The sequence below is a fragment of the Penicillium crustosum genome, assembly GCF_028827405.1.
Source record: "Penicillium crustosum strain IBT 35664 chromosome Unknown utg000002l_segment0_segment0, whole genome shotgun sequence".
Taxonomy (NCBI): Eukaryota; Fungi; Ascomycota; class Eurotiomycetes; order Eurotiales; family Aspergillaceae; genus Penicillium; species Penicillium crustosum.
Window position 1 is genome coordinate 5,744,712 of NW_026623123.1, and position 10,798 is coordinate 5,755,509.

General features: G+C 48.1%; 1 protein-coding gene across 1 annotated transcript; it reads right to left on the reverse strand.

Moving 5' to 3' along the window:
* Nucleotides 1-161: 161 nt before the first annotated feature.
* N7487_005678 (putative cell division control protein Cdc25) lies at nt 162-4,470 on the reverse strand (the record flags this gene model as incomplete). The annotated part of the gene is made up of 4 exons (XM_056873425.1): nt 162-460; nt 660-966; nt 1,044-1,260; nt 1,318-4,470. The coding sequence occupies 4 exons, from the start codon at nt 4,468-4,470 to the stop codon at nt 433-435; spliced, it is 3,705 nt and encodes a 1,234-aa protein (XP_056731145.1). The 3' UTR covers nt 162-432.
* Between the last annotated feature and the right edge of the window lie 6,328 nt (nt 4,471-10,798).

The window sequence follows — 10,798 nt, forward strand, 5'->3', positions numbered from 1 at the left end:
ATGTAACCTCATGAGATAAGAGATGAGGGGGGGAGGAAGGAAATGGCGAATAGACAAGAAATCCCAATCAATCGAACAGCTCCAGCGGCTCGATCGGGGAAAGTGATATATCGTCAACATACGGAGGGTACTCCGTATTCGGTGCAACGATAAATGCGCTTGAGGGTGACTGCACCGGGAAATGGTCAAAGATGTGGGTCGTGGAAAGATATTCACATGCATGTGATAGATCGATCTGCAAGTCTCCTTGCTGAGAAGGTGAGAAGCTGCGGTAGTGTGGAGACTAAGATAGCCTAAACACGGTCAGGCCGGAGAATGGCCCCCAAAAGGAGTCGGTTTAGCCTGCATTGGTAAAACAGTGGCGTTGCAGTGCGAATGGCGGATTTGTCGAACCTGTTTGGTGGGTCGTAACTTGACAGGGATCTTCACGGGTTACAGGAAACCGGACTCAGATAGTAATCTACGAAATTCAGAATCAAAAACGGTTAGTCTCAACAGCCGGACAGTTTTGAGAGAGAAAAAAAAAAAGCAGACTTGTCTTGGCCCAAGAGGAGAATAGGAGGTCAAATTTGGGTATCGCTGAGCAAATTCCAAACGCCATTTAAAAACCAAAAAAAAAAATTGAAGATCATCGCAAAATAGCAACGGTGGATGCAAACAACAAGGAGCCCTTGTCTCTGCTTGTGGTCTCGGCATACCTTGCAATCTTTTCATCCTCACGCTCTCTAGGCTCGATTTCCAGACTTCGTTCGTACATGTCGTGTACATCGCCAGCACCTTGGAGGTTACTGAGAATGTAATCCTGAAGTTCACCGACGGGTTGCAAAAGATAAGGAACATTCTGGTACTGTTGGATATCTCGAATAACTTCTGCAGTCTTAGCCCGCTTATTGAAGTTGATCAATTCCGAAGGTGTTAGAGACGGAATACCGTCTTCAATGAAGGTCAAATCCGTAAGATAGACACCTAGGATATTTGTTAGCCACAAATTAAAGGGGTGAGATACTCCAAGACAATACGCTTGGAATGACCGTGATGCATACCGAAAAATGGAATACAGGGCGGGTTAGCGAGATGCAGGGTTTCTCGATATTCGCCAAAGTTCTTCGTGCTAGCCATAAGCCGACGCATCTGTTCCAGAATTGCGGACGTGCGTCCACTAACCTGGCCCCACGTCCTACCTAGACGATGGATGGGTGCGGTTCCAAGAGCTGAGATGATGGATGTCAGGGTAGAGTAATTGTTCAGACTGCGACATTTCTGTATAATCGAGTTAGCAAAGCTGAGATTTATGAAACAAACATAGAAGACACATACATCAGCCACGTTCACAAAGTGTTTGATGACTACAACACGCTTCTTGACATCGCCTTGGGCGAGAATCATTTCGGCGACCCAGTTGGTAAGCTGGTTAGAGTGAAGAATCAAGGCCTTGACATTAGGAGATGGTTCTGGTTCATCAGGGCCGACCTTCTTCTGCCATGTCTTGTTCAAACACTCGGTGGGCCGAATTTTGGAGTAGAGGCGCGACTCAATGATGGTCAGCTGTCGAGCAAACTCCGTTGGATCGATGTCGAGGAACTTCAGCTTCTTCATATTCTTGGGGATGATTGGTGCTGGTGCGGCGGTGCTCTGAGTCGGAACTAGACGCTTGACTGTTGTATCTTGTCCCCGAAGCCGTTGTTCGATCACGGCCAATAGTGTAGGGGTGCCTGGGGTTTTTGTGGTAGCGATTGAGTCGCTGGTGAAAGTATGGACACGTCGCAGGAGATCCATGTGCATTTCATCATTAGGCTCCATCCAGAAATGATCAAACCAACTCTTAAGAATGTTTACGACACGGAATCTAATCGGCTTCTGTTTCCGATCGATCCACATTTGCATATCATCTTGATTCAGGCCAAATGGAGGCTGAATGTTAAACCGCTGGACAAGCAATTCAAATAGTTCGGTGGCAGTAGTAAAAGAGCGATAGGTGAGGAGGAAGGTGTTGTTGAAGGATGCATCAAGCTTATCGTGGCGGGTGAGATGTTCAACCAATCCCGCGAGTGTTCCACATTTGAGGATTGGCAAGTCTCCTTTGTTATCGTAGAACACTTCGCCTTCATGTGCCATTTTCAAGAACCAAGGAGTTTCTTCGGGCTCACGGACTGGTTCCCGGATTGGCTCCCGGGTAATAGCTGTTGGGGGTGCCTGGCCAAAGAATCGTTGTGCCTTGTCCATATTTCTTCGTACTTTATCGGTGCCACCTTCCTTTTCAGGAGCGTACGAGGATGGAATTCCGATTGACTCCGTAGCAATCTTGGCCTTGGATTCGGCTCGCTTATGCATGTTCTTGTACGACTCATCTTCCACTTCCTGGCGGGTATCACGTTGTAGAGATGATGCGGGTTCGGTAGGGATTTGCTCGAGGAGCAGCGACAGTGAGAAGCCAATCTGGGAGACACAGTTCTCCAACTGCCTGGCGATGCCTCGTACGGCATTCACACGATCGTCCAATGAATTCCCACGGAGCTCGGCCCACTCATCAGCCAGAGGGGCAGAGACTGCTTGACAACTCAGCACAAAATCTCCAATAGCATCGTAGACTCTTTGCTTTTGCAAGCTGAAATCTACTAGCTGGGGGTTCTGGAAGCTTGTCCCCAGCGGAGCTAGGTTCATCGATTCAACAGAGGATATCCATGGGCGGAACTGGTCTATAACCTTGATTGCAGCAGCTGAGATTGCATCCGCAATATCTCCGTGTTCCTCCACTGTAACGATCTTCCGGTTTACAACCAACCGTTCTTCTAGTCGCCGAATGCTACCAACGAAAGATCTCCTGAGAATGTCGATTGAATCCAAAAAGGCAGTATCGAGAGTGACCGATGGCTCTGCTCGTGAGTCGCCTCCATCCGGGACAAGGAATGATGTTGGACCTGAAGTATTCAAGGAAACGCCGTTGTTCTGCCAGCTACCACCCGAAGAGCTACCGCTGACGAAGCCAGGCACAATGCGATGGATCGCATCGCCGCGCTGTTGTTGAGCCACTTCCACGTAACCATACACACCCTGCATAACTCCATCGGCCTCCTGCAGACATTTATTGGCCGAGTCGGCACCAGGCCAATCGGCGGCGGCAATGTGTGATGAAAGAACCAGTTTCGAGAACTTGGACATCATGTCCCGGAAGTAAGGATATAGGGCTTTGTTTGTGGAAATGATAGATGGGTTACCAGAGTGATTATCCGTCGTGTCAGATCCAGCAGCCAGCAGCATGCGAAGATGGTCCGATATGTCCTCAGCCTTTCTTACATACTCTGCACGCTCACCGTTGAAAAGCGCCTGGCGGTAAGCTTCCACGGCGTACCTCATATTATCGACAAGCAGAGGCCAGGTGATTGGTGGTGCGAAGCCATCGTCGACGAAGTGTTGAGGAGGGTTGGAGGAAATAGAAGGTCTGGAAAAGCTTTCTGTCACAGACGTGCTAGTACTATTTCCGCCCAGGCTGTATATCTTTTGGGAGTTCTTGCTCGGCGGCCGCGGCGGTTTGAAATCTTTATTTCCCGGGGCGTACAAGGAATCCATAGACGTGGCAGGGGAAACTCCATCCATCACGGACTGGCGTCGGCGAGAAATTGAGTCATGCGAGCCTAACATTAATGACTCTCCCTCTGCCTCCGATGCAGATCCATCGTACTCGTCTTCATCGCGCTCAAAGCCACGCGCCATCAGCTCCGGGGGTGGCCGTGTCTGGTCGGGGACAAAGAAATTATTTCGATCTCGCGGGCCAGGTTCGGTTGTTGCGGTCGGGTTCTCGAAAGGGAGCTCCATGGTAGAATATCCGGTGAGGGTGTTGAAGTAGAACAGGCGGCCGTCAGGTGTCGCTTGGGGGATCCAGAATGCGGCCTCTTCCTGCTCCTTGGGCGCTGGAATACCCTCAATGGGGAGAATCGGCTGTGATTCTCGAGAGTTACCCTCAGATTGTACTTCATCCTCATCGTGTCCATCGCCATATTCATCTTCCAGTCCCGAGTCCGCGCTGAGGTCGGTTTCTTGGTGGGCCTGTGTGAACTGGTCGCTGAAATCGTCCGCTTCGGTGATTGGGGTACAATAATTACTTGGGAACCAGCCTCGAACATCATCCATCACTCCATCCCACCATCCAGTTTCTAGCTGGTTGAGGACCTGGATAATGTCGCCACGGCGGAAACTCAGGCTAGTGTGATCGTCGGCGTCATAATCGTACATAGCCCGTACGAAGAGCGCCGGGGGCTCCGGGCTGACCGCATATCCAGAGGCCATTTTGACCGGGGAATGTTTGGTATGGTTGTAATCTCGCGATAGACTATTTCCCCGACCGCGATAGCGGGATAGGGCTGTGGGCGTCGTCACTTGTTCGTCGGTGTACTCGAATGCGGTCGCAACACTCCCAGACTTGGCCAGTGCAGTAGTATCGACAACTAAATCTGTCGCACGAATCTCAAACATCGAGGGTTCACAGGGCCACAATCCAGAGAGCTTCTGGAGGGGTTGAGAGGGGGGGTGGTTTGAGCTCAATATCCGCTCATGACTGTGTATTCGACGTTGAGGGGGCAGCGGGCGGGGAGTCACTTTTTATCCGGTCCAACAGAAAGAAAGAAAAAACAAGACCTTGTGTAGTTAAACAAGAATCCAACACTGCAATTATGCCATCAATAAATTATAACAAAAGCTTGGAGAAATGGAAGTGGGATTGAATTAGGGGGAGTCGCACCAGGTGGAGGCGGGACGGGCGCATGCAATACCGGTATTAATACAGAATGGAGCCCACGAGAAGGCTTTGGGGAGGATAAATGAGCAATATTACAATAATATTACAATACCATACTCTCAATGAAAAGGTTTCTATCTTGCATGAACATGCTCCAGGTGATATCCAATGACACCAATACCAACACCAACACAAAACATTAACACCAATGAGATGGTGCTTTCAAATGTTATGTACTCCAGGGCTTGGATATCCACAGTCTTACAGGTACCACAAACCATTTGGCATTAATGTGACTTCGACTTGCATTTGACATTGGGTCTGCCAAGTTCAAGTTTGAGCCCCTCAGAATAATGGGGGCAGGTGTCCCGTGTGTTAGCCCTACATCTGAAGCCCCAGACCATTCATTATTATTACATATTACATATTTGATTTTGTGTCTTTTATTCAACATGATGTTCCCCACTGTGTGGGTATGGGTGTGGGTGTGGGTGTGTGTGTTTCTGTGTGTGTCTGTGTGTGTGATGAAATATCCACGCTTACGGTCACATCTCCTCGCTACCTATGTACATAACGGGTTTAAGCAGTCAGCCTAGTTAGGTGCATATGTACTCCGTAGTTCCAAGGTTGACGTATAGCACCATGACAAATTCCAGAATATTAGAATATCCTCCGTGCAAGACTGGTCCATGGCCCACAAGTACAATTTTTGACTACGATTATTGGTGTTTTGGCACATGGAAAACGTGCATCTATCAATTTGCAATTGTGAAGATTGACATGGGATATCCGAGCTGCAAGTTCCCTAATTTGACATATTATATGTACCTCAACTCCACATTGACACAGAATTCTGACTACTCCGTAGGGAGGGTGCTATCTTCGTTCTTCAATAATTGATCAAGGATATACTAGCTCGAACCAGTAAGGGGTATCAGAAACTCACACAATCCAAATTATTAGTTTAAATCTCGGGGAGCCGACAATACGCAAATCCGACAACATAGTGTCTCAGCAAGAATGGACAATAATAATGGAGTGGTCCATGTGCTCGGACGATATCCAACGAGACCAGATGCCCAGCCCCAGTGGGGTGTAACATAGAGCACTTCTTTTTGGTCCCCTTCCATGTTGTTTCTCCTCCGTACCCCGTATTCCGTATTCCGTTCAGTAATAATATACCTACGACATATAACCACGGAGTAGCATCCGTGGGACTCTTTCGAATGTCCGAAAGAGATGTCTATTCTCCAATCAATTGGCGCTAAAAATGGTTCTAGAAGGCGGTTTTTAATCTATTTAATTTTGAGCTACTCTAAAGTGGGTTTTCCAGTTCCCACTTTCCAGACTCGGGTTGGATCGTGCTGACAGTCCCGGTACAATACATGATAATAATAACTAACTAATACATGTATACATATGTTGTACAGATGATATACACGTAGTTGAAAGACAATTAGGCCTGCGCGTGGTTGATGCAAGCGTGGGTAGACACACAGAAGCATTGTTGAGCGCCTCTCGGTGATATTGCTGCATGGCATGACGCCTCGTTCCGGATCCCAGCTTTCAAAGACCAGTCTAACAGCGCATCACATTACAAGTACAACTTTGTATTCTACTATATCCATCAGTGCATGTGACCTTGACGGAATATTGTATGCAATCTGAATCCTTTACCCAGGCCCCTCAAATGAGGCGTATTGGCAACACATGGCATGATCTCAGCAGCCAATCCAAGTACACTACCGCGGCCCGCACACTCTTCCGACTTGAACCATGGTACAACTTGTAAATCCCCACCGGGGCAATTTTCAGTTTTGCATGAAACTACTTAGGTATCAAGAACATTTCAAACTGAGACTTCGACCCTGATAGGTTATATTGTATGCAAGACCGTTAGTTACCAGCACCCAAAGCCATACACAAGGGACCCGGGGGCTTGGAAACTTACCCACTTGGCAGCGGACCGTTTCTCCTCGTGGAGATGACTGCCATTGAGGGGGGTATGTGCTCATAGGACGCGCAATGAGTCTGCAGGGAAGGTTTGGTGTCTCAAGCATAATAAAGGATTAATTTCGTATTTATCATGTTTAAAGCAAACCAGGGCAAGTCAATGCATCGCAGTCGAGCAATAGTATTATATCATCACAACCCGTTATAAAATTTAGGCGGGTTCTGTCAGGGCGAGAAAAGTATATGTAATGTGACTTATAGAGGTTACATATTCCGAGCAAGTCCCGGAGGTTACAAAATCCATACAAAGGATATTGTAGGGAAGTTGTTCATTGGGCATAATCAACCTACATCGAAAGATAGACTTTATGCCGACGTGGGCATGTGTATACTCCTCGCCATTCATTGCTATATTAAACAAAGTATCTGGGAGATATACATCCTCGGACGTATCGGAACACCAATCTAATACCCTACACGACTTAGCTAACATCAAGACATATGTTACTTTATTTCTCGTCGAGAGTATAGTGCGTTTTGATATATTATCAAACAATGGGTAGGGATATATATGTTTTGACAAGAAGATATGTTCCCAAGTACTCGGGCCTATAAATGCATATGTTGAGCCTAACCAGGGTCAGAACACCTTGAAACCTACATACTTAACAAACAAGAGACCCCAAGCAACTAATCACATGTATGTGAAGTAGTTTCATATAGGGTACGCGGTATACTATTGCCCGAATAGCATCATTATCACCTTCCTGATTGGGAGAGTGTCCACCTCAAAACAAACGGATATCTTAAGTACTCCATATGCAAGTAAATGTCACCATTATATCAATATACCTATTGGATTTAGAGTACGAAGTAGTAGTTGTCTCATTTTTCGAAGCACAATGTATTTATGGAGGACGAAATATATGTTGTAAACCAAAGATGAGACTAAGATCAAGAACTCTAACAATGGAGACGCAACTGGCCCAGATTGACCTGTTGTGCTCTACACATCCAAAGGGCAAACCGGATAGCAAAGTAAACGGCATTCAAATTTAAAAGTCGCCACCATACCCCTCGTCCCTTGTTCCTTGCAGTCGGACATTGCGTGAGTCGCAGGAACCCAGCTAGACAACATCATCACCAGTCACAAGCCGCCCCAACCGGAGAGATTCCCACCTGCCGAGACCCAAGCCCTGCCGCTCGGTGCAGCACACATCCAATAGCGGCTCGATTCCATTCCCTTGTTTACCCAGAATCTCGGGACTCCGATGATCTCCTGCCTCCCCCTTTTTTTTTGTTTCCCTTCACTTTTTTATTTCCACATCGATGATTTCAATGCGACACAAGACAAGCCCAGAACCCCACTTAGTTCCAATTCCCGCCTCACTTTGTATCTTATGGAATAACACAGCCCTAGTCCACCCGACTATGGAAGTCTATCTGTTGGTAATTCCTTTGTTCTGGAAGATGGGCGCGTCGCACGTTAAACCTTAGTGAGTTTTGAGCAATCAAGTCGCGACACCCAGAACAAAGAAGGTTCTCCGGGCCCTCTGTTCTCCGTCAATTTCCTTCTTTAGTCCTGTTAGTCCGGTGTCCACCTTTTTCGAGAAAATTCCGCGGGAGCACCTCCGCGCGGGGGGAGGAGGGGACTATCTCCGTTGGATAAGTAAGAGATCAGCAATATTACAAGCCCTCTTAAATGATATTGAATATTATTGCCAGTGTGATGAATCCGTGCTTGCATGTATGCATGTGTGCAGGTGGTGTATCCCCTGCATCAGAGGAATTGTCCAATCAATGCGACCAATCCGCCAACGCGACAGGGGGGTGAGGGAGGCACTTGCGTTATATGCACGGCACTTTATATGTATGTACGGGGTACAGACACAGAAATAGCATGCAGCGCCGACTGGCTTGAGTTCAATCTGTCTCGCAGGCAATGTGGTGTAGAAACAGAAATTATGACTCGTCCGTCTGATATCAGAACGTGAAATGAACCAAAGATCCAGACGGGAGTGAACCATGGACCGGAAGGTGTTCCCCGGACATCCCCTTCCGTCACGATCCAGGGGTTGGGCGATCGCATCTGCGATTGATCATGTTTCCGTTGTTCAAAACAAGGTCCTGGATGAACAGGCCTGTCATGCAGCTGTTGATCATTGACATGTACGGAGTAAAATAATAATGTACCCGTACATCATAAATTGTCACCTGGACCATACAGTACTCCCGCATAGAGGACGGCGTACCGAGATGGGGGCTCTGAATTCCATATTTTCAAGTTTTATTCAATATCCACATGCTACGCGCGACACGAAAAGCTTCGGTTTACCCGTGTCTTTGGTTACAGTTACAGAACGCGGGAGCCCGAAGTCCAGACTCGTGTTCCTCGGGGATGGCCGGTGCGAACGCAGAATTCGGAAATGGGCTTCCTGGACTAAGTAGGCAGGCGCATTTATTATTGTGTAATACACACACTCTGAAACCCACTGACGGCCCCGTTGTCTGGTAAGGATCTTTACGAGGTCAAAAGCACGCGTTGGGTGGAGAGGGACTGGAGTGGTCTTTGTCTTGGTTTGCCGGCGCTGGGATGTTGGGGTCCTCTTTGAAGACCCATTATTTAGCGAAAGTATATCGATGATAGCGCGCACAATGGGGACCTCAGTTTCAAGGCGAAATTCAGTTTCGATTTACGAGATCGATGATGCTCACACCGTCAAGTCGGTTGAAGTCGAGACCAGTGGGGACACGCTTATTTAGTAGATTCCTTCTATGCGTCTTGCAGAAGCGGTGAGGGTCAAATATACTGACACGAAACAGGCTTCACCGACATCTTTAGCTTGGAGACGGGCTGGCTTGGGCTTACTACAGAATAGGACCCAAGTTAGGAGATTCCAGACCGTCCTGGCGTCCACGGCGGAGACACCGGTCCTTGGCTATGGAGTTGTCGGGACGATGGGCTCCAGCCAAGCCCGTCTGTCGGTGTCCACTAACTAGCTCAGGGGCGCCGGGGAAGAGGTTCCTGAAATTCTTGTTACGGTAGCGGGCTTTCTGGTGTGGAGCAGAGCTCGAAGGGAAAATGGTCAAAGAAGTCTGATTCGTAACTGGTCCGATTGGATCCTCAGCGCAGATCCATAATTGGGCGGGTTTTCGATGGAGATGGTTCTTTTGCTCAGCGTGCTTTTTGACCGCTCGGAGGGGAATGGAATGAAAGACATATCCCGGATTTGCGGCCCAAGGGATTGGGAATGGTGGATCGTCTGATTTATTACTTTTCGAGGCAAGGAATCAATAAGGATATTTGCCAGGCGGTCAAGTCACCGCTTCATACAGCATCACCGCCATGGGCTTGTTTTTTTTTTGTTCCTGGGTCGAGAACGTTAGACTGGGTCGGTCCGCTGCATCGGGAAGTGGACCGACCAAAAAGCTCGAAGGATGTCGACTGGTTGGGTTTGCATCCAGAATCATGGGACTGTAGGGGATCACTTTCCTAAAAGCCTAAGCCGCCCAGCTTCACCGCTGGAGCTTGAAGCTAGTTGATAGTCTAGATCCACCAGATTAGATGAAGTTTCGCCTTGGGTTCGATGATCAACCGGAAGTCCGGGACAGTATTTAGGGATTTGGCTTCCGCGAATCAAGGGGGTGCTCAGGGACACAGAGGCTACGACGGAGTAGCATGTACCGTCGATATGGAAGTGAGATTTCCGTTGCTAATTTCGACGCCATTTGATTTGTCCCGACGTGAAAGAGGATCTTGTGCCGTGTTTCCACGCGAAGCGCGTTTCCCAAGTAACCGCGTCGGTGCTCCGCGTCCGGGATCTTCGGGCTCCAATGATGTAAATGTTGGATTTGCCCCACTGATAGGACCCGGGAACTCGCGATATTCAATTTGCAGCTCCGCAGTGATAGGTAACGGTGTACTCCGTACTTTGCACAGATAACTGACAGCTTTTGCGGTGTATAAAACTGCAACTTCACCGTGTGGAGCCTCGGGGGAAAGATCGCGTTGAAGACTAAATTCATGGGCGGTTGGTCGTACTATAGTATTTGTAGCGTAGTTGGGCGTATTTTGCGCTGGCAATGCATATACACTCAGAGGGAGTAAATCAA